Here is a 25,275-nt window from a genome sequence, read left to right on the forward strand (position 1 = left end):
CAGTCAGGCTAAGGCCTCATCAAGGCCTAAATCCCCACAGTCCCGGAAGCCACCCCGCCGACGACTTAGTTTGGATGGAATAATGAGTCAACCTGATTGGGACTCCATGGGTCTAGATAGCAAGGTTAACCAGTCTCTTGATCTCCTCAAGTTCATGTCTTCGCTTCCACCCTGTACCTGCCACACCCGACAGGTGCCAGGGGAAGATGGCAACAAACCAACCAGCCTCCACTGGAATTCTCTCGGGGCAAAGCCAAAGCACTACAACTCTGGAACTACACGGTATTATCCTTCTATGGAGGGAGCCATGTTTGCGACACCAATATGATGTGCACCGGGTCCAGGCTGTGAAAACATTACAAAGACTTTTCTGTCCCAGCAAAAGCCGGGGCCTTACGGAGTACAGTATGTATGCTCAACAATCCCAGTGGTGATAAACAACAAAAAAAGGGCTAGACTGGTGAGAAATAAAAAACGTTCAATAAATTCTGCCAACCTGTTAAACATAGTATGTCAATCCCAAAGCTCACCAGTGAATCCAGTCTGGCATCTCCAATTGGCTCTGCTAAATATTAGATCTTTAGCTGGCAAATCTTTCTTAATTAATGATTTTATCTGCAAACATAACCTTGACATGTTGTTCCTAACAGAAACTTGGTTAGATCAAGATAAGAGTTCGACAGTTCTGATCGAGGCAACCCCCGCAAACTTCAATTTCTTTAGTGCGCCAAGAACCCATAAGAAAGGAGGTGGGGTTGCCAGTCTGATCAGGGACAGTTTTCAATGCACGAATATTTCATGTGGTCAGTTTGATTCCTTTGAGTATATTGTCATTCAGCTAAAAAGCCCTTGCAGAGCTGCCTTGGTAACAATTTACAGACCACCGAAGTATAACACAATGTTTTTTGATGAGTTTACCAAAATACTGTCTTCCGTGTGCATGGACTTTGATTGTGTTGTTTTAGTGGGTGACTTTAACATTCATGTTGATAATCCTGAAGAAGGATGTGCTAGAGAGCTTTTAAATATTTTGGATACATTTGGTTTATCTCAGCATGTCACAGTTCCAACACATAACAGAGGGCACATACTGGACTTAATAATATCCAAAGGTCTTAACATCTCTGAGGTCACAGTGAATGATGTTGCTCTGTCTGATCACTACTGCATTATGTTTAAAATGACCACCCCTGTCCATCCTCTGAAAAGGGAAACAGAGTTTATTAGGAAGCGTTACATAAGTGATAACACATGTGCGTTATTCACACAGGCCTATGCCTCATTATTAACCCCTACAATAGCTCCAGTGGAAGAACTTGTAAATAGTTTCAGTTCCGGTGTGATGACTGTAATGGACACTATTGCCCCGATTAAGACAAAAACCTTGTCAAGAAAGAAGAGGTCACCCTGGAGAAATGCCATACTAGCTATAAAACAAAAGCAAGTTTGTAGACGAGCAGAACGCAGATGGCGAAAAAACAAACTCCTAGTTTTTTATGATATCTACAAAGAGAGTCTTCGCAAATACAACCAGGAACTGAAAAATGCTAGACAATCATATTTTTCAGAGATCATTAGTAGAAACACCCACAATACTCGCACACTATTTTCTGTTGTTGACAAACTGACAAACCCACAAGCATCAATACCTCAGGAATTGGCATCTGAGGTGTCCTGTAATAATTTCGCAGCATTTTTTACACACAAAGTACTAATGATTAGACAGACTGTGTGCAACTCCGGATTAACAAATGTTACACTAAATGCCTCCCAACATGTCCCCCACGTCAATCTTAGACAGTTTAGCCTCTTGGACTATGCCACTTTAACAGAAATTGTGTCGAAACTAAAGCCCACAACATGCTGCCTTGACATCCTTCCTTCAAACTTTTTCAAAACTGTTTTTCATTGCATAGCCCCAGACATACTTCAGATTATAAATACTTCCCTCCAAACAGGAGAGTTTCCTCAGACTTTAAAAACTGCAGTAATAAAACCTCTCCTAAAAAAACCTAATCTGGATGCCTCAACCATTAGTAATTACAGGCCAATATCAAATCTGACATTCCTGGGGAAAATTATCGAAAGGGTTGTGTTTGAACAGATCCAGACTTTTATGATCCAAAACAATCTTTTTGACTCATTTCAGTCTGGATTTCGGCCACAACACAGCACCGAGACCGTGCTTATCAAAGTCCTAAATGATATTCGTCGGAATACCGATGCAGGCAAATCATCTGTTCTGCTACTATTGGATCTCAGCGCCGCATTTGACACGGTTGATCACAACATACTACTCAGCAGATTGGAACAGTGGGTAGGGCTTACTGACACTATTCTTCAGTGGTTCACATCCTATTTACATGATAGGGATTTCTTTGTGTCAATCGGAAATTATCAGTCAGAACGAACCAAATTCACGTGTGGAGTCCCTCAAGGGTCAATTCTTGGACCACTCTTATTTAACATCTATATGCTTCCGTTAGCTCAGATAATGGAACAGTATGACATCTCCTATCACGCCTATGCAGATGACACACAACTGTACATTTCTGTGTCCCCACATGATTATAGTCCCTTAGTCTCCCTGAGTAAATGCATTCATCAAATCAATGAATGGATGTGCCAGAATTTTCTCCAGTTAAATGTGGAGAAAACAGAGGTGATCATTTTTGGGCCAAAAAAGGAAAGGTCAAAGATAAGCAGCCAACTTAGCACAATGTCACTTACAGCTACAAATCAAGTCAGAAACCTTGGCGTAATTATTGACTCAGACCTAAAATTTGATAGCCATCTAAAGTCCGTCACTAAATCCGCTTATTACCACCTAAAAAATATAACCAGAATTAAGGGGCTTCTGACTCAACAAGACATGGAAAAACTTATGCATGCATTCGTTTTCAGCAGATTGGACTACTGCAACGGTATATTTACAGGTCTTGATAAAAAATCAGTCAGGAAGCTGCAGCTAGTACAGAATGCTGCAGCCAGAGTCCTCACAAATACAAGGAAGCTGGACCACATTACACCGGTTTTGAAATCGCTACACTGGCTTCCAGTGAGTCAAAGGATAGACTATAAAATACTACTGCTCGTCTACAAAACACTTAATGGCCTTGGACCAAAATACATGCTTGACTTGTTAGATTCCTATGAGACATCTAGACCCTTAAGGTCGTCTGGAACGGGTCTTCTGCATGTTCCAAGAACAAGAACCAAGCAGGGTGAGGCAGCATTTAGTTATTATGCTCCTCACCTCTGGAACAAGTTACCCGAAGGTCTGAAGTATGCTCAAACCGTTAGCTCATTTAAATCAGGGCTAAAAACGCTTTTGTTTAGCACTGCATATCCATAACTGTCTATATATTTCAATCTACCTGCCTTCTATTCCTCTTGTGCTTATCTCCATTGCTGATTTCAATGATTATTATTAGTAGTAGTTTTTGCTTTATTTCTATTTTTGTTTTATTTTTATTTATTTATTTTTATTCTGTGATTAAATGCGATCTTCTGTCTTGGTTTTTACGTTGTGTTGATTTAAATGTGATTTTTATGGTTTTCATGTGATGTAAAGCACTTTGAATTGCCTTGTGTTGAATTGTGCCATATAAATAAATTTGCCTTGCCTTGCCTTGCCTTCATAGTTACTAAATTAAAATGATCATATCCTCTGTCTTCCATGTTCAATCGCTGCCAAACGAGATCTGAAAGAGAGGTTTAAATCTGCTCTTTTGAGTCATGTTGTGGGCAGCGCTCGATGTCAAATCCTTCATTTTTTACGGTGCTTTAAAGACGCATGTGATTGAACAGGCTGGCGAGATCATAGAATGGCAAGTTTGTGTCTGATTGGTGTAATGGAGTCATGCGATTATTGTTGCGACGTCTCATTGGTGAAATTAGTAGCGCTACTCTTGGCACCGCTGGCAATAAATAAGTAAATAAATCCAACATATAGAATAAAGAGGAAAAATGCAACAACTCTTGTGTAGCCCAAAGTATGGGAGGTAGAGTTGCGTTTTTTTTCTTCACAAATCTACTCAAGTAAAAGTAAAAAGTATGCCTTAGTAAAACACTGCTATCATTCTAAAGTCCCTTGCTGTTCCTTAGCACCTTAAAAATCCTTAGAGTCTGTTGTGCACCTGAAAGGCTGTCGAGTTACAAAGGTTTCTACTCCAGAGAGAAAGTATTAGTTGAATTAGTTAAGGTTCTAAATCCAGTTGTTCTGAAGCATGTCTGCCCTTCCCACACAGAGCCATAAGCAGCCAGCCGCCTTCATCGTTACCCAGCATCCTTTGCCAAACACCATGGGCGACTTCTGGAGGCTTGTGTTTGACTACAACTGCTCCTCCATCGTCATGCTCAACGAGATGGATGCCACGCAGGTACAGACTTCCTTCACTGCACTGCAATTACCAACTAGAAGAGTAGTAGAGTAGGAGTACTTTGCTGAAGTGTAAAGATATCTAATAATCTACTATCGTCAATGGCGCTGAAAATGAGCAGCTTCCACGAGCTAGCGTTGACGGGGGCGTGGTTAAGGTTACGACTAGGGTGCGCTATAGCTCACGTGCCAGGGAGCGGGTTGGTGTTGAGGTTCCGCTCCCTACCACTAACCTATGCCAGCTACCAATGACGGGGGCATGATTGAGGTTAGGGTAATGAAAAGGTGAGCTATAGACCATGTGCCGGTGCCGCATTACCACTGACACCCTCATTTCCAAATTTGTTGCCATCTGCTGGCCAAAATGCGCACTGCAGGAACAGGTCTATTTAGGGCGATAATATCGAGACAAGTAAAATATTGAAAGACAGTTGTATCAAATCGTACAGCGGTGGTCCGCAGACCGGCACTCGATACCAGTTCGCAAGATAGATAATTATTTCAATTTTAAACGTAACGGAGCCAACGGAGAGCTGTACCTCAAGGTTACCAGAAAATTCTCCAGCCCAGTCACACCATAAATATAACCCTCCAGTTAAGTGAGAAACCAATCTGTCAACACTACTGTACCTGCATGCGCTCTTCACACAACAAATATGGCGGTGCACTGCGAGTACGTTTTAGAAACTCGTCCTTTTCTTAGCAGTGCCAACACCGCTTAGTGTGCTATAAACCGCGCCATTGGCTCTTGGGAGTCATCTGGACACTGGATGGGGCACGCCAGTGGTGGTTGCTGAGCGCTGGGCATAATGGCTGAGCAGAAATCCATTTATTGTGTATGTCAGTCGGGCTCTTCTATAAATGCGCTTTTCTTTAGGTTTCCCGAGCACTGAAACGCTTGAAAAATGGCTTTTGACCACATTCTCGCCAAAACTTGTATATCTGTTAAAATCTCACTTTCCTCCTCAAAATAATCAAAATCGCTGCTTTCGTGCTTGTGTTTCGTTTGCCGTCGTGTTGCACTTTGACCTCCTCCTCCTTCCCCAAATAATATGAAAAATAAATGCATTATTGCTTGTGACCTGTGTGAGTGCTCACTTTTGGCAGTCGTGCAAAGCGTTTATGGCTTTTGTGCACCCCCCCGGTCTGCAAGAATTATGACAAAAGGGTTGGAGACCACTGTCATACAGTAGCAGTATAACATCTCTTTTTTGCAGCTCTGCATGCAGTACTGGCCAGAGAAGAGCTCGTGTTGCTACGGTCCGGTCCAAGTGGAGTTCATTTCAGCCGACATCGACGACGACATCATCAACCGCATCTTCCGGATCTGCAACATGGCCAGGGTAGGAGTCTTCATCACCCCCCGCCCCTTCCGATCGATACCGCCGCCTGTTTGCGGACCACTCCGTTGTCGACGGGCTGCCTGCGTCTCGGCGCCGCTCGAGCGTGAAATAGTCGGAAGCGTGTCCACGCTTTGGCGCCGTCGGGGACAGAGGTGGAATGGGGCTATTAACCTGGAAGCGGAGGATGCCGCTTCTCAGGTCTTTCCGCTAATAAGGAAAATGGAGTCTTGGAAAATGCCCCCCCCCCCCCCCCCCCCAACTGCTAAGGAATTGAAATCAACCCTAAAAGTGATTAGAATTGACTACTTTAATCGTAAATAAGCTCCGTAAGTCATTTCATCATGGTCCCTTAGTACCAAGGTGCTGGTAAAATACTAAGCTTTGCAAAATAAAGCTCCTTGATTTACATGAAACTTTTTCGATTTTTCATTGACGATGCTGGACGTCCAATCATCCTTCTGTAAAAGATATACAGTAGCACTTGTAGACGTACAATCTATTTGCAAATGAGGAAATGTACATTCGCTGCAAGCCGTCCAGTTTCAAATGGATTAGACGTCTCGTGCCGTCAATAGCAGCCAACAACTTAACAAGCAAAATGCTAAATATTTTAATGTCAAACCAAATTCACCCCATGACAACAATTTTCTGGTGACCTACGGTAGTGCAAAAACAAATCAGTAAACGAGTATTGATACTAAAAAATATCCTGTCCGGATGCAACATTTCAGTATTGCTACTACTAGACAACCCTAGTTCCTTGAACACCAAAGTGGTGGCAAAGCGCCACGTTTGGAGGTAAATACATTAAGCGCATGTGTGGGAATTTCCGAGAAGAAGCGTGGCAGCAGCGCTCGCCGGCAAGGCCGCCTCGGGGCCCATGAAATGAAATGAATGCTTCTCCCCAAGAAAAGACGTTTAGCGCAGAACAAGGACGTCAAAGTCTTTGTGATTCATTTCCGTCAAAATGATTAGACGCCAGGATTCCCGCCGGCCGCCTGGAGCAATTTTTCTTGTTTTTTTTCATGTTGATGACGTTCTCATTATTGCAGACGGGAATCTCCGCTGTGAGCGCCCGCTTCTTTTAGTCTTCTAGTCAGCATGGTGACACACCGCACATCTTTCTCCATTTATATTGAATGAATCTAGTAACTAGAAAATGCAATTTATGGAATAGTCTTTATCTAGTTTTCGTTGACGAAAACTCAAAAATAATATCATGTAGTTTTAGTCGACCTTTACTCAATATTTTCGTTTGTGAAAGTTTCACTCCAAAAAAAAAATAAATAAAAGAAGGTTTCGCAATATTTTGAACATTGACAGACGAGCACATATTGTAGCAGCTACAAATGTGTCACGTGATAATGCACACTCAGTACATTATTTTCAATTAATTTTACCCACCTGGATACCACAAACTGTATGAAAAAAAAAGTTGTCCGAGAGTTTAAGAGGACGCTCGGCTTTAGCAATAGCCTAATGCGAACGCAAAATGCTATGCTAAGGCTAGGAGTTAGTGTGTGATGATCACTCAGCATTGACCTTCAAAGGTTAGAGCAACAATGCATATCCTCTCTGGCCAAGATAAGAAGACAAATCTTACAGTGTGTCTCAAAAAAAGCAATGGAGGGACTGGAGAGAACCAGGGTGGGTAAGTTAGGGGGGCACAGCACGTCACATGAGTGACACACCCAGACACTGCCACGATGCAGGCTACTACAAATACTGTACCTGGAAAATGGCTAGCTATGCATAAAATGCCACACATTTTGAACATGTGACGGAAACTATGGCACGTTTTTATCTCGTCAGATGAAAACTGGCATTCGCATCGTTATGTTTTAGTCTCCCAAGACACATTTTTAGCTCGCTATCGTCTCGTCGTCATCGTCATGAAGGAAATTGTTCGTTGACGAAATATTTTCGTTAAAGTCATCGTTGATGAAAACAACACTGCCTCCTTGTTGCTATTAACCGCACTAGACGTCCAACCCCTTTTGACTCAGGAGAAGGGGGGTGGGGCGGGGTGGGGGCAAATGAACAACGTTTCATCGCCTCCTCCTAGAGAGGGACACGAATGAACAACCCCCTACCCAGTCAAAAGGGATTGGATGTGTAGCGCTGTCAATGGTGCTAAAAGATGAGCATCGACAGCCACTCCACCCAGTTGAAATGAATTAAAAGTCTGTCATTGTCATTGGCAGACAATAAGTTCATTTTTGGTTTCTTCCTTGATACTTTTTGGCTACTTATGAGTCAATTCCTATACAGTTTGGGGCATTTGCTTTTGATATTAGGGCATGTCCAGGTCACTTCCTCTTGATTGGTCACTTTCTGGTGCTTTTAGAGCATTCCACGTCACTTCCTGTTGATTTTTTTGGGGGGGTGGGATATGTTGATTTTGGGGCATTTATGGGTCACTTCCTGTTCATTGATCACTTTCTGTTTATTTTGGGTCACTTCATGTTGGTTTGTGGGCATTTACGAGTGACTTCAAATAAATTTCCAGTCACTTCCCATTGGTCACCCCATGTTGATTTTGGGACATTTCCGGGTACCTTCCAGTTGATTTCGGGGCGCTTTGTGTTAGTTTTGGAGTGTTAACGGGTCACTTTCTGTCCAATTTGGGTCACTTTCTGTTTAATTTTATTCACCTCTCCCACTCCAAATAGACTGGACATCTGGCTACATCAACGACATACAGTGCCCTCAATAATTATTGGCACCCCTGAAAAAGATGTGCTTTTTAGCTTCTAATATATATATTTTTAATTTAAATAATATGGGACCTTAATGGGAAAAAAAGAGAAAAATTCAACCTTCAATACAAGTGCATTCATTCAGTGGGGAAAAATCCCACATAAAGAAAAAAATATTTGACATCAAATAATGTGTGTCACAATTATTAGCACCCCTGGTGTTAATACTTTGTATAACCCCCTTTTGCCAACAAAACAAAGTCTGGGGACTGAGATGACCATGGGAGGAGTTTGATTTTGTGTCTGGTGAACCATTTCTGTGTAGATTTGGCCATATGTTTAGGGTCATTGTCTTGCTGAAAGACCAAGTGATGACCCATCTCAGCTTTCGTGCAGAGGGCAACAGATTTTGATTTAAAATGTCCTGGTATTTCAAAGCATTCATGATGCCATGCACCCTAACAAGGTTCCCAGGGCCTTTGGAAGCGAAACAGCCCCACAGCATCACTGACCCACCCCCATACTTCACAGTGGGTATGAGGTGCTTTTCAGCATGCGCATCTTTCATGGCACGCCAGACCCACTTAGAGTGTTTGTTGCCAAGAAGCTCAATCTTGGTCTCATCTGACTAAAGCACACGGTCCCAGTTGAAGCCTGGGACCGTGTGTATTTTTGTGTGTTTTTTTTGTGTGAGCTTTTTTCCATTAAGGTCCCATATTATTTGAATTTAAAAAATTATTAGAAGCTAAAAAACACATCTTTTTCAGGGGTGCCAATAATTATGGAGGGCACTGTAAGAAGGGTTAATAACCCTAAAGTCAAGTGTAATAAAAATCCACAATTAGACTTACTGTAACCCTGAAGCTTGTGTCAAGTTGACCAGGATTGTCTATGTTTCAATCCTTTCTTCCTCAGCCTCAGGACGGCTACCGGCTGGTACAGCACTTCCAGTTCATTGGCTGGCCGGCCTATAGGGACACGCCCCTTTCCAAGCGATCCGTCCTGCAGCTGGTGCGGCGACTGGCCAAGTGGCAGGAACAGTACGACGGCGGCGACGGACGCACCGTCGTGCATTGCCTGTGAGTAAAATGAATAAAATATGTTTAAATTTTTTTTTTTTTTTTTTAATGAGAATATTTGCAAGGTTAAAAAAAAGTACAATCTTATTAAAAATAAAAAACAAATGGAAAGACTTTTTTTTTGCCTTTTTGAAAATTAAAAAAAAAAAAAAAATACGAGTGCTTGCAGGAATGAAAAAGTAACAAAAAATGTAGAAAATGTTTTTAAAATAATAAGATATGAGAAAAGACTATGTATGTTTGTTTTTTAAAATTAAAAATATATACAGTGCCTTCCAAAAGTATTCGGCCCCCTTGAACCTTGCAACCTTTCGCCACATTTCAGGCTTCAAACATAAAGATATAAAATTTTAATTTTTTGTCAAGAATCGACAACAAGTGGGACACAATCGTGAAGTGGAACAAAATGTATTGGATAATTTAAACTTTTTTAACAAATAAAAAACTGAAAAGTGGGGCGTGCAATATTATTCGGCCCCCTTGCGTTAATACTTTGTAGCGCCACCTTTTGCTCCAATTACAGCTGCAAGTCGCTTGGGGTATGTTTCTATCAGTTTTGCACATCGAGAGACTGACATTCTTGCCCATTCTTCCTTGCAAAACAGCTCGAGCTCAGTGAGGTTGGATGGAGAGTGTTTGTGAACAGCAGTCTTCAGCTCTTTCCACAGATTCTCCATTGGATTCAGGTCTGGACTTTGACTTGGCCATTCTAACACCTGGATACGTTTATTTTTTAACCATTCCATTGTAGATTTGGCTTTATGTTTTGGATCATTGTCCTGTTGGAAGATAAATCTCCGTCCCAGTCTCAGGTCTTGTGCAGATACCAACAGGTTTTCTTCCAGAATGTTCCTGTATTTGGCTGCATCCATCTTCCCCTCAATTTTAACCATCTTCCCTGTCCCTGCTGAAGAAAAGCAGGCCCAAACCATGATGCTGCCACCACCATGTTTGACAGTGGGGATGGTGTGTTCAGGGTGATGAGCTGTGTTGCTTTTACGCCAAACATATCGTTTTGCATTGTGGCCAAAAAGTTCAATTTTGGTTTCATCTGACCAGAGCACCTTCTTCCACATGTTTGGTGTGTCTCCCAGGTGGCTTGTGGCAAACTTTAAACTAGACTTTTTATGGATATCTTTGAGAAATGGCTTTCTTCTTGCCACTCTTCCATAAAGGCCAGATTGGTGCAGTGTACGACTGATTGTTGTCCTATGGACAGACTCTCCCACCTCAGCTGTAGATCTCTGCAGTTCATCCAGAGTGATCATGGGCCTCTTGGCTGCATCTCTGATCAGTTTTCTCCTTGTTTGAGAAGAAAGTTTGGAAGGACGGCCGGGTCTTGGTAGATTTGCAGTAGTCTGATGCTCCTTCCATTTCAATATGATGGCTTGCACAGTGCTCCTTGAGATGTTTAAAGCTTGGGAAATCTTTTTGTATCCAAATCCGGCTTTAAACTTTTCCACAACAGTATCTCGGACCTGCCTGGTGTGTTCCTTGGTTTTTATAATGCTCTCTGCACTTTAAACAGAACCCTGAGACTATCACAGAGCAGGTGCATTTATACGAAGACTTGATTACACACAGGTAGATTCTATTTATCATCATCGGTCATTTAGGACAACATTGGATCATTCAGAGATCCTCACTAAACTTCTGGAGTGAGTTTGCTGCACTGAAAGTAAAGGGGCCGAATAATATTGCACGCCCCACTTTTCAGTTTTTTATTTGTTAAAAAAGTTTAAATTATCCAATAAATGTTGTTCCAATTCACGATTGTGTTCCACTTGTTGTTGATTCTTGACAAAAAAATTAAATTTCATATCTTTATGTTTGAAGCCTGAAATGTGGCGAAAGGTTGCAAGATTCAAGGGGGCCAAATACTTTTGCAAGGCACTGTATATATATATTTTAGGGCTGTCAAAATTATCGTGTTAACTGGCGGTAATTACTTTTTTAAATTAATCACGTTAAAGTATTTGAGGCAGTTAACGCATGCACGAAATGACCCGTATTTGCGTTGCCTCAAACAGTTTATAATGACACCATTTTAGCACATAGAGAGTGAAAAGGCAGAGAAATGCGAGTGGACACAGGCGGTCATTGGACCGTGCCTTTTATTTCCTTAAGCTTTGGCAGCCACTATTAACAGTCATGGTTGCCTAACTTCCCGTCATGCATTTGGGCGGAGCAAGTGACGATCTTTCTCTTAACACGCGTACTTGAACACAACGCAGAACGTATTGTATACCATTTGCAGCCACTACTGACAGTCATGGTTGCCCAACTTCCCATCATGCATTTGGGCGGAGCAGGAGACGTTCTTTTACTTAACATGCCTAATTGAACACAAGGCAGAACATACTGTATACCATTTGCAGCCACCACTGACAGTCATGTTTGCCCAACTTCCCATCATGCATTTGCATCATGCATGTGGAACAGTTAAGTTGCTACAGTATCATTTAGTGAAAGCACAACAAAAATAATATTCCTATCGCACAAAAAAAATAATGCTCACAAAAAGAAAAGCGCTCAGTGCAAAGAGAACTGGCATTCCAAATCAAATTGAATGTTTATGTCCGTCTTGTGTCTTATCTTTCCATTCCAACAATAATTCACAGAAAAATATGGCATATTTTATAGATGGTTTGAATTGCGATTAATTACGATTAATTTTTAAACTGTGATTAACTTGATTACAAATTTTAATCATTTGACACCCCTATTTTTTTCCAGGTTTTTTTTTGTTTGTTTATATAATAGAAACATTTATTGAAAAACTAAACATTTTCATAATTGAAAATAGTAAAAAATATTTGTTTTTAAACTTTTTTTTTTAAATGGTTGATTTCTTTTAATCAATATTTAATGAAGGCTTTTTAGCGGCCCTTTTTAAAATTATTGAACTAAAAAATATTAAAACTGTTCAAGTTTTTAAAAAATGAATCTGAATAGTCACTATTAACTGAAACATGATGATTCAATGCCAACTTTCAAACAGATTTGAAGTCTTTTGCTGTCAACGTCAGTAAACAAGTTAAACGAAAAAGATGCGTTGAGATCTTTAAGGATGTGGCAAAAAACAACACACAGTGATATTTTCCTGTTTTTCGAAGTTGAAGCCTTGTGAGAAAAGCGTGTGCGTGTGAAAGCTTTTCGACGCCTTTGAGAGTGTAAAAGAGAGCGAGCGAGCGTCAAAGGCGCACAAGCGAGCGCTTGACGTGACCGGTCGAGGCGTTTTAAATGAAAGGACAAACCGTGGTAGCGAGATTTGTTCATTAACCCCCGCTGACCTACGACGCGCCCGTTCATGAAGGACACATAGAAATGCCGGACAACAAATTTCAAAAGGGAAAGAAGAGGATTGCGCTTGTTTAGCGTGTAAGAAAAACCTTCTCCAACGCACTGCAGGTGCATCAAACGGGAGACCGAGGGGCCGGATCCTACCTGCTGCCTCATTTTAAAAAAGAGAATTTTACAGTGTATTTTTAGGGCAATAATAAAAGGAAATAAACACACCAAAATAAACAAGAAAAGGGTGTTTTAGAGATTTAAAATAAATAAATAAATAAATAAATAAATCACATGCATTGACTTGATTTTTTGCTAAAATGACATTGACAAAATTTCGGCAGCCTAAAAATCGGACAATGTTTACCTTTTTTTATCTTTTGTCTAGTGATGGCCAAATGAAGCCTTATGAAGCAATGAAGCTTTGCAGCCAATTGGTTTGCACATGTAGCAAAGCTTCATTGTGCTTCATTTACTCTATGGCGCCATCAAGTGGTCTACAAGCCCAAGAGGTCAACATTGTTAAGAATTCAATGGTTATTTGATTATGAGAAAGATATGAATGTGCTTATGTTAGTAATTTAGTATGTGAACAAAATAACAAAACAAAAATAACAAAACAAGTACTAAGGATAATTTGTTATTCATTTTTGTTGAGAAATAATAGCTTTCCCACAGTGGCTGGCTTTAAACGGTTTCTTTTTTTTGGACAATATTTCACCAGCTTTAGAAAATATTCTTCTTTCACAAGGCACAGATGAAGCTGGGATGCTGATAAATGTGAGTGTCAGTTTTTATAAATTTGGGTAGGTATTCTTTTGTGCCTCCCAGTACACTAATGGATTGTTCATTCTGTTGATGTTTGGTTCAGATAGGTACACACACTCACATTTATATTAATGTAGTTCTTCTCCCTTACCTTATTGAAAGCAATCAAATGAAAATGTTCCCATACAGGGGAGGATCGCTTTTTTTTGCGCAATTTCCATCGCAAGCAAAGGACAAGGCTCGAAAAAAGATTGCACTGGTTGCACTGTTGCGCACAGATCATGTAACAAGTACAGGAGCCCGAAATGCACAAAATGTGAGATAACAGGCGATCGCCATTGCGTTTTGCAACCAATTTATACCGTAGTCTGTAGCCTACTGTGTTTGCAATGCGCGCCGAACGTCAGATCACTTCTGAAGCGTACATCAGCTTCAGCCGGCCGGCGAGGCTTCTCACGTCATCATTTCCGGGTTCTGCCGAAATGACGCGCGCCTCACTACAAGCCTCGTGGAAACACCCCTCCCATTACTCGACACAAGCTTCGGAACCTCGGCCCATTTCGTCCCATCACTACTTTTGTCAGCTTTTTCTTTGTATTTTTAAATTAAACCCAAAAATAAAGAGAATATTTACAATTAAAAATGTAAATGGTTTTTCAAAAATGTTTTGTCCATACCCTTTAAAAAAAGGGTATGGACAATTTTAAGGTCAACAATGTCTCTAGACCAGTGGTTCTTAACCCGGGTTCGATCGAACCCCAGGGGTTCAGTGAGTAAGTTTAAGGGGTTCGGCGAAGGTTAAGACACACAGGCCCCTGTTTTCGTACACTGACTAAAGTCAAAGTGTCCTTTTAGACTAAGTTTTGGACTGGTTTACCCCCAATTCTCAGGCTTCATTCCATTTCTTTCAACTGCTAGCTCCCTATCAAATGGGAGGAGTAACTGGTTTGCTCAGTGGAAGGTTGACCCGCTCTTGGTACGAGGAGGTATAACAACAACAAAAAACATTTGTGTCACATTTTACACTATGAAAATAGTATGTGATGCAGGGATGCAACACTAAAATGAGAATGTAGAAATGAAAACAAAATCATTTTCTAACGTGAAAATCAACAGCAAAAGGCACAATTATTAGTATATTTGAAATTTGAAGTGATTTGATTGGGAATTCACTCAGATATAAGTTTGCTACAGCTCAGCTAAATCAGTTGTGAATTTGAAAAAAAATTGCTTTAAAGTGATCCCTCGTTTTTCGCGGCTAATGGGGACCAGAACCTGCCGCGATAAGTGAAATACCACGAAGTAGCGCCCCAAACAAAAAATTTCAGCATTGGAAAGATATATATATATATATATATATATATATATATATATATATATATATATATATATATATATATATATATATATATATATATATATATATGGTGGAAAACACAGAAGAGACTAAAGACTAAAAAAGCAGTTTCTGCTCTTGTAACCCTCTATAAAATAAACTGCTGTATTTTAAGCCAAAAGAACGTTTGTGTTTGATAGAACAATATGTCTACTGCAGGGGTTTTCAACCCAGTCCTCAAGGCACACTGTGGGTCCTGGTTTTTGTTCCAGCCGATCCAGCAGAGACAGTTGAACCAATGAGGCTTCTGCTAAAACAAGCCACACCTGACTGCAATCAACTGATTGCACTTGTAAAACACCAGATTGGGGAAAAAGTGTTGTCATCTTGTTTGGTAAGAATGAAATCCTGCACCCACAGTGTGCCTTAGTGGAATAGGTTGGGAACCCCTGGTCTACTGTATATGCTGCCATAGCAGATTCATGGCATTAAGCCCCCAAACTATTTTTAATCTGCCCCTGTAACCCTAGAAACCCCCGTTTACAGACGTCGCGCAACCGCTTTTGTTTCAACCCAGCCATAAATCGAAGGTAATTACAGTAATTACATTTATTATTCAAAATGTCTGTCATTTTTAGCTTAGAATCATAAATTGATGTCTTATATTTCGTTTTAAAAAAAAAAAAAAAAAATTTTAAGAGATATTATCGCGTACTTACCTCTTTTCGATCCAAAAACTCCATGTAGTATGTATCACCGAGTGTCAAGACACAGCTGTGAATGGCCACAGCCGGATTTTTGGGGGATTTTACCGGTGAAACATGGTAATATAACAAGGGTTGCGATGCAGAAATCACAGACATTGAGGAGTGGTCGCGATTTTCATATATTTACCCTTTTAAACATTTTTTTCCCAATTTTTCTTTGTTTGGACTGATTATTTATCATCTAAAATATTGGGGAAAATGCGACAGTAACAAAAAAAATAAAATGAAGCGATAGTTATGAGGTAGATATCCGTGACTTTTTTACAGACACTATTTTATTCATTAAAATATGTGAGTGAAAAGTCTTTTTTTTTTTAACTAAATATTAGACATCAATTAATGATTCTAAGCTAAAAATGACATTTTCGAACAATAATTACGACCTTTTTATGGCTAGGTTGTAACAAAAGCGGTTGCGCGACGTCTGTAAATGGGGGTTTCCAGGGTAAAACGGACAAATTAAAAATAGTTTGGGGACTTAATGCGCCATACATCTGTTACTAGAGATGTCCCGATCGATCGGGTCCGATCACGTCATTTTCAAAATATCGGAATCGGCAAAAAAATATCGGACATGCCTTTTTTTAATATATATATATATTTTTTTTAAATTATTAAATCGTTTTCTAATTGTATGTAACGTTACAGACAAAATGTCACTCATCCAGAGTCTGTAGTTTTGGCTTAAAGTAGGGCTATCAAATTTATCGCGTTAACGGCGGTAATAACATTTAATTATTTAACACAATGAACACATGCGCTGCACATTTTCGCGTTCAATCTATAATGGCCCCATCTTACATATTCATAGAATTAAAAGGCAACGTAACATGAGTAGAGAGAATTTTGGCAGCCTTTGAAGCCTTTTTTTAATTGGCTAAAGCATCACAATCCCTCTCTCAAACATTAGAAATATCGTGGCAAGCAATGTGGGGAAGAAAGGTAGTAGTTGATCTTTTTCTTAACACCCTATATTCTTCCCCAACGCAGAGAAGATATATCAATTGGTACCACGACGCACAGTCATGGTTGCACTTCCCATCATGCATTTGGGCAGAAGTTAAATGGCAGCAGTATCATTTACTCAAAGCACAATAAATACACTAGATGGCAGTATTTAGTCACAATGTACAAAGTCACACTTATCCTTTAAGAATTACAAGTCTTTCTATCTGTGGATCCCTCTCACAGAAAGAATGTTAATAATGTAAATGCCATCTTGAGGATTTATTGTCAAAATAAACAAATACAGTACTTATGTACTGTATGTTGAATGTATATATTCTTCCGAGTTTTATTCATTTTTTTCTTAATGCATTGCCAAAATGTATATGATCGGGAAAAATTATCAAGAATGATTGGAATTGAGTCGGGAGCACAAAAAAAAGCAATCGGATCAGGAAATATCGGGATCGGCAGATACTCAAACTAAAATGATCGAGTTCGGATCGGGAGCAAAAAAACATGATCGGAACAACCCTATCTGTTACATCTTTTTTACCCCAAAACTATAATTTAAAAAAAAAACGTTTTTAAAAAAATGTTGAAGCACTTCAAATGTAATAATTATGATAGGTTTTAAACAGGAATAAAACAGAAAAATGCTTGGCTTTTTTAAATGCAGCATTGAGTGAGTCCACTCGAATCTGCTCAAGCTTCTCACTTACACACGGAGAGTTGCTACAGCAACTGTTTAACAAGTTAAACGATGATTAGCGCATGCAGTGCTTTGAGGTTAGCCACTTTGGCAAGATCAACCATTAACTGCTGTCAGTCATTGTTAACTTTAATAAGCAACTCCAGTGGCAAGATCAACCTTTAACTCCTGTCAGTCATCGATAACTTTAATAAGCAACTCCAGTGTACTTACTGCCTGACCAACAAAGAGCAGGGAGAGGGAGGAAGGGAGAGAGAATACGCGATCAGTTAGGGACAGCTCATCTGTAATTTTTTTTAATCATTGAAAAGAAATCTGCTATGGACTGAGGGCGCAAAGTTTGAAGCTCGAGGTGGCGAGGAATCACTGTGTTATTCAATTCCGAAGGGTTCCGTGAATGCACATGTGAAACTTGTCAGGTTCAGTACCCCTACCAAGGTTAAGAAACACTGGTCTAAACAGTTTATTAATAAATATTATAGATTAAAATAGATGACAATTCACTTGCTCATCTAAAGTCAATCATGGCGGACTTGGTTTACATGCCATTGAGTCAATGGCGGCCAAATAACATCAGCCGTGATTTCTTTGGGTTGCCTAGGACGGGCGGTGGGCGCTCTGGCACCTTCTGCGCCATGTGCAGCATCAACGAGATGATCCAGCAGCAGAACATCGTGGACGTTTTTCACACTGTCAAAACACTCCGCAACAACAAGACCAACATGGTAGAGACCATGGTAAGTAAGCGATCCTTATGCCAATCCCGACCGTAATCCGCCGTTGACACCTATGTCTGTTTTCTCAAGGAACAATACAAGTTCTGCTATGAGGTGGCCTTGGAGGCGCTCAGCTCTTTCTGAATGGTCGCCGGCCGGGCTCCTTTGTTTGGACAAACCAAACGACCGGTCGCCGGGCCGCGTCGGCTTCCGTCACATTGAGGGACAAAAAAATGACAAGACGCTGAACGAGCGTACACGGTTGTACAGTCAGGTTTGAATGTTGTTGCCCCCTGGAGGCCACATGCACACTTGTTGCCTTGTCGTCCTTACAAGCTGGCCAATTAACCCTTGATGCCTGAATTTACATTGAACAAATATACATCAAAAAGCAACATTAGTACATGGAAATAATAATTTATATGTGTATATGAAATACAACAAAAAATGGAAAAATCCAAAATAGATCAAATACAATAAACTACTGGATAATTCTAAATTAAAACGAATATAGAAACTATTAAAACCTTTAAATTTTAAAACTTAAAAAAGAAAATATATTTTAGATAATATAACAAAATAAGGATTTTAAAGAAATTCCTCCATTTTTTAATTTTGTTATTTATCAATTTTCCATTATTACTTCTATTTCTTCACGATTTAATTTCAGGATTTTCAAATCTAACTATTTTCTCCAATTTGATTTTTTAGTATTTTTTTATATTTTGCACCAATGCTTTATGTATATAATTTTTTTAATGTAAATTGAAGCATCAAGGGGATAAAACCCCCCCCCCCTCAAATTTGCTTGCCCCACATGTGTATAAGGTAGTGATAAGTGATCATGGTTTTGACGGACAAAAAAAACGTTGACTCTATCGTTACAGCTCTCGAAGTAGAGCAAAAACGTTTGATCGGAGCTGTAAATAAGATCACAGGAAAGTGGATCATTTCACGCTCTTGTTGGAATATTTTTACATGTCCTTTTATCACAAATATATTAATACATGACGATTTTGCGCTAGTTGATGATACAACAGGCCAAGTTAAAATGCGTGATGTTTTGGCACCATGAAATTTGGTCAGCGTGTCTAGCCCGAAAAAATGAGAAGCGAAGACCAGGAGAATGCCCCAAATCAGACATTTTGGGTCAAATATTTCATTTTAGACCAAGTTTGAATAACCTTTTCATAAGAGAGTTTAAATTAAATTCCTATTATTTCAATTTAAATTTCTTAAAGCCCATTTCACCCATAGAAATGGAATTTGGTAGACATTTCTAGAATAAGTACACCACAAAAAAAGTCTCAGAAAGTGATCTATCTTGGATTGAAGACAATATTTTTGGATCGAAAAGAATATTTTAGAATCATGTTGACTGTTTGCTGGGCTTCTTAAAGAGTCAAGAGAGAAAAGTTCTGAATTTTTTACATTAGGCTTAATCTTCGAGCTGGAGAGGGTTTAATTAATTGGTGGAGTTGATTTCAACAAATTCAGTGAAGTTTGTTAGTTATTTGTTTGTTCGAGGGCTCCGGAGTGGCTAAGCTAGTACAGTGGTACCTCTACATACGATCGCTTCGACACACGAACTTTTCGACATCCGACGTAAAATTTGACTCGCCATTTGTTTCTACATCCGACGACATGCTCGAAATACGACGACAATGGCAGCACCGCAGACGAATGCACGGCGGATTTTCTTGTGTGACAAATCAACACAGGTTTCAGAAAAGGTTGGTACAGGTGGTGAAACAAGGAAAAAGTTGACGCTTACCTTCTAAATAAAGATGCAAATGACAGAAAAATATGAGCGTAGGGTGGGCATCCGTGAAATGGCTCAACAATACATCTCCACGGTCCTCCTCCGACCATTGTTCGCCAGTCTTTATAAGTTAAGCTGACAATTCTTATTGTGGTAACATCTCCAGAGAAATCGCCAGTTTCGCCACGTTTTCAGCATTTCTTTCACAACTTATTCAACACAAAACGCCTGCTGTCTGCCGCAATTGACGATGTTCTCAAGAAAGCATTGAAAGCGAAAGTAAACTTTCACCCGCTCCCCTCCCTCTTTGTCACGTCAGCGCCGCGGTGCCTTCAGGTACAGAAAAAAACGTCCGCCTTATTACAACCCGTTTCGTTACACTATTAAAGGAATTATTATTATTATTATATTATTAATCCGATTTTTATTTATTATTTATTTGTTTTGCTATATGTAATTGCCATTTGTAATAGTACCAGCAGTATTTTTTAAGGATTTAGTGCAGGTTTTTGGGCTGTGGAACGAATTAATGGAATTATAATGTATTCCTATGGAAAAATCCTGCTCGACATACGACCATTTCGACTTACAAACAAGCTCCTGGAACGGATTAACTTCGTATGTAGAGGTACCACCGTAAATGGTCTCGTTTTAGCATGCCAATAAAAAACAACATATGCACGCATGAAAACCACCAATGAGCCGTGCAATCAATAGTGTTGGCTGTTTTCAGGATAAAGTTATTAAAAACGTACCATTGCATGTCAATATGATATATATAATTTAACTATAAAATATATAATTTGCAGCTATTTAGGGAACAGGCTGCAGAGCGAAGTGATATTTTTTCCACCAGTGTGGTTATGTCATAGCCAGCAGACCGTCAATAGTAAAACTAAAGAAGGCAGTTTACAGTGTGTGCTATATACAGGTAGCTTAGCCGTCGTTTTTCCTCAACTATTTGATCGCTTACGAGAAGGCAGGTTTGCTGGAGGTCTAAATAAAAAATAACTTGTCACGATCAGCCATCTAACTGTTTCCATTCACTTGGAAGGCTTTGAGGTCGCAACTGGTATCATAGGAGCGGGATAAGTCTGACTTCCGACCGTCCGCGAATGCAGCATGAGCATGAGTGGCCGAAGCACTCCTCTCCATTGGTCGCATTATGAATCTAAAAGAAATAATCCCTCAGAATGAAATTACACAGTTTGTTGTGACATTGTTTTGGCTGCATGGGTATTTTTGAACAACGATCTGCATTTTGAGTTTTTTTTTTACTATGTTAGATCTGTTAATATCGTTTCTTATTGGCATGCAAAGACAGGACCATTGACCCGCGCTAGCTTAGCCACTCCGGAGTTCTGAAACAAATAAATAACAAACTGGACGGAATTTGTTGAAAACAACTTCACCGACTAATTCAACCCACGCTAACTCGAAGATTAAGCCTAATGTTAAAAATTACGAACTTCCGCTTTAAGTTACTTTCAAAATTCAGCCTTTGAAGCCCGTTCGATAGCCATGTCTATCACTGGTAGAACCAGAATCCTCGTCCAAATATTTTGGTTTGAAGAGAATATTTTAGAATCAAGTCGACCATTTCCTGAAGTCATTTATTTATTTTAAAAATTCAGCCCGTGAACATTGTTTCTCTTAGCAAAATAAAAGTTGATAGCCATGTCTACCATGAATAGACCCATAAAAATAGCCTCTTGAATCCTTGTCCAAATAGACTCAGAGTTATTTATTTTGGATGAGAGAATATTTTTAGGATCAAGTTAACCGTTTCCTGAGGGTGTTTACTTCATTTAAAAAATTCAGACCTTGAAGCTCGTTTGACCGAGCAAAATAAAACAAAATTGGTAGGCTTGTCTATCATGAGTAGACCCACAAAAAAAGTCTCGGACCCTTGTCCGAAAAGACACAAGAAGTCAACGACTTCGGTTTGAAGTGGCTGTTTCAGGATAACGTTAACCACTGCCAGAGTCGTAAGTTGACCCCCCAAAAATACACAAAAACGCCCTTATTTTACACCAAAATGCTATTTTAGAACCATGATGACAATTTCCATTGTCTTTCTGTATCCGATTTTAACCAATTTTGACGCACGTCTAGCCAGAGACTGTGATAACACTATTGACCAAAACTCTTAAAAGTCCAGTTGAAAAGAGTTCATCAGCACCCACTGATGGCTGACTTTAGTAACTGAATTTTTTCACTTTTTGTTTTTGTTTTTTAATAACGATAGCGAGCTGTGAATTTTTCTGTGCAGCATGTGGACGTGCTTTAAAATGCTTAACTCATCACCTGCTACTGATGGCGATATCCGTCCAATCCAATTAGACGTCTATCGCCATCAATTGCAGCGAAACGTGATGACTCAATGCCAGTTGAAATGTTTTTTGGCAGTGAATGAGTTTAATTTTTTTTATTTATTGTCCTTTTTTTTGTGTTTTTTTTTGTTTTTTTTGTCCCTCCAAAGGCAACATGTGACAGGGTCGTGCTTTATTTTGAAGAGTTTTTGCTTTTTTTTGTTTGTTTGTTTGTTTTTGAGTACTGCACTCAAGACACTTGATTTGATACTTTTGGGGGGATTTTTTTGTACTGAATTTGTTGTTTCGTTCAATGAAAATGATGATTTGTCCCATAAAGTGTTTTTGGATTTCCTTGTTTGCTTGTCGGAAAATGTGCTTAAGATATTCTAACTAATAAAGGGACCAAAATGCTTAACTGTCTTGCTGTCATCAAAGATCTATTTTCTTCCTTCGTACATACCACACGCACATGGTGGGATTGTTTGCTTCATTGCAGAACACGGCAATACACATCCTACCAGTTTTGCCAAGGAAGTGCTGGTGATGAATGATTTTTTTTAGTGCCTTAATACAGAAGTGTCCAACACATTTTGGTTCGTGGGCCAAATTTATGGCAATTTGATCTCATGTGGGCCAGACTACTTTATTTTTGGCCAAACAAGTTTAAATCTTTGGCTGCCATTGACGACGCTAGGCGTCCAATCCATTTTAACTGGGAGGGGCCACTGAACGAATGTCCAGTCAAAATGGATTGGGCGTCTAGCGCCCTTACTGGCGCTGAAAGGCAAGCATTCGCAGACAATCCTTCCAGTTTAAGTGAATTGGACAGCTGTCATAGTCAGTGGGAGGCAATGAGTTAATTTTGCTTCACTGCCCTGTAATGCATAATTATGGGTCACTTCCTGTAAATTTTTGGATCATTTCCTTTTGATTTTGAGGCACTTTTCATCCACTTCTTAGTTAACTCATTGGCTGCCATTGACGTTGCATTGGCGTCCAGTCCATTTTCACTGAGAGGGGGCGAATGTGACTGCGGACACGAAAGTGGGCCAAGTGCAGTAGTGAGCGAGTGCACTCTAGGCCTGCACAATATATCATTTGAACATTGCCGTCGCAATAGTCCCATCGCAGGATGTGCAATTGTTTTTTTGTTTTGTTATGTTTTATTATTAATGTAAATTTTTGGTTATCTTCATATAAGCAGTAATTTCCTGGATCCTTTATATATACACCAATCTTCATCATTCACAGATAAACCACCTTAGGCTGGATTAAACATTATTGGAAGTTTTTTGCACCCAAGCCCAAATCAACTGATTTTGAGAATCATACAGAGTCCTGATCCGATACCAAAAAAAAAAAGTTTTTTTTCCCTCTGACGCTCACGCTGCTGAGAACAGCCACTCACTAATACAATGAATGAGTTTCCACAGCACACTTCAGACTGTGTACGAAGCGTAACGACAATAAAGACGTTTTTGCCTTTAATTGGAAAGCTATCGAGGTGTCTCTGGCCAGATCAAAGCAACATACCTGAAAATCATCGTTAACTTTAAGTACCAATCGCCAGCTGCACTTGTCACAAAAAAAAGCAACAGGAGGGAGGGTGAGAGGCAGTAAAAGCATGAAGCAGAAAAACATATTTTTAGATTAAAAACCCGATCATTTTCACCAGATTGCGATCCCCAAAAAATGGCGCGATCGACCCGATTTCCGCTCACGTCATCGAATTTAGACATCTTTCATGAAGACAATGTTCTAGTCAAGTCATCTGGTAAAAAAAATATTCTAGTTTTAATATAGCAATATATATCGCAAAAAGTCGCAATGTCATTTTTTTCCAATATCATTCAGTACTAACAAACTCCATCACACAAATCAAAAATCTACCGTTTTATGGCTCCCCTTTCAAAATAAAAGCATGTGATATGTACAGAATGAATGAGCTATGATGGGCCTGTCAGGCAGAACAACCCCACGGAGAGGACCAGATTGGACCCACGTTTTTTTTGTTTGTTTGTTTTTTTTAAATAAATGCCTTACTCTACTGTACATGGTCTTTTTTTTAATGGTTTAAAATACATGGTACTTTATTTTTAAAAATGCCTTCCGATACATGGTCTTTATTAAAAAATGCCTGAGTATCAGTGTTGTTAATAACTGCTTTAGAGTATAACGGCATTACTAATGGCGTTATTTTTTTCAGTCGTGAGTAACCTAATTAATTACTTTTTTCAATTTGGCAACGCCGTTACAGTTACTGAGGATGTAAAGGCGTGCGTTACTATGCGTTACTACGTTGGTTGAATGACATGAGAAAAGTCAGAGATACGGACTCACGGAGACGAAAGAGTTGTGACGCCGTTGCTCCAATAATACCTGACTGTAGCCGATAGCCTACAAACCAGGGCCATGCTACAAACTACGCCCAAATGAAGTGGATATCACATGTGTATAGAACTAGATGCGAAATGATAGACTCACCGGAGTTAGTAAACAGCCACCATCATAAAGCAGTAGACTTCTCAGGAAGGCTCTGTTGTAGAGAACCTTCCTAGCGAATCTAAGTAACTTTTTATTTAACATACTCCTAAATTGGCAAAATCTTGCCTTGAATCTATCTTTAAATGATTAAACAGTTTTAAAACTTTCACATGTCGAAAGTAGACAGAAGGGAACTAATGCATTAATACGGGAGCAATATTAACAACTAAAGATGTCCCGATGATCCCGATCACGTCATTTTCAAAGTATCGGAATCGGCAAAAAAATATCGGACATGCCTTTTTTAGTATATATATATATTTTAATTAAATCGTTTTTTAATTGTATTTAACGTTACAGACAAAATGTCTTACACCCATCCAGAGTAGTTTTGGCTTAAAGTAGGGCTATCAAACTTATTGCGTTAACGGCGGTAATTAATTTTTTAAAAATTAATTACGTTAAATACTTAACGCATGCGCTGCACGACCCACTCACGCATTGTCACGTTCAATCAATAAAGGCGCCGTTTTACCTATATATAGAGCTAAAAGGCAGCGTTTAATGAGTAGAGAGAATTTTGACAGCCTTTGGAGCCTTTTTTATTTGGCTAAAGCCTTAAAATCCCTCTGTCAGCAATTAAAATATTGTGGGAGGCAATGTGGGGAAGGAAAGTA

At 39.5% G+C, this 25,275-nt stretch overlaps 1 protein-coding gene across 5 annotated transcripts in view; it reads left to right on the forward strand.

Moving 5' to 3' along the window:
* Positions 1-22,666, forward strand: part of ptprt (protein tyrosine phosphatase receptor type T) — a 262,227-nt gene extending 239,561 nt beyond the window's left edge. For all 5 annotated transcript variants that reach the window (XM_057846399.1, XM_057846400.1, XM_057846401.1 and 2 more), the window contains 5 exons: positions 4,251-4,382; positions 5,599-5,724; positions 9,339-9,502; positions 17,923-18,058; positions 18,128-22,666. In XM_057846399.1, the coding sequence (XP_057702382.1) occupies positions 4,251-4,382; positions 5,599-5,724; positions 9,339-9,502; positions 17,923-18,058; positions 18,128-18,181 (612 nt within the window). In that variant the 3' untranslated portion in view covers positions 18,182-22,666. The remainder of the gene's footprint in view (positions 1-4,250; positions 4,383-5,598; positions 5,725-9,338; positions 9,503-17,922; positions 18,059-18,127) is intronic.
* The last annotated feature ends 2,609 nt before the right edge of the window (positions 22,667-25,275 follow it).

Source organism: Corythoichthys intestinalis, chromosome 9 (assembly GCF_030265065.1).
Source record: "Corythoichthys intestinalis isolate RoL2023-P3 chromosome 9, ASM3026506v1, whole genome shotgun sequence".
Taxonomy (NCBI): Eukaryota; Metazoa; Chordata; class Actinopteri; order Syngnathiformes; family Syngnathidae; genus Corythoichthys; species Corythoichthys intestinalis.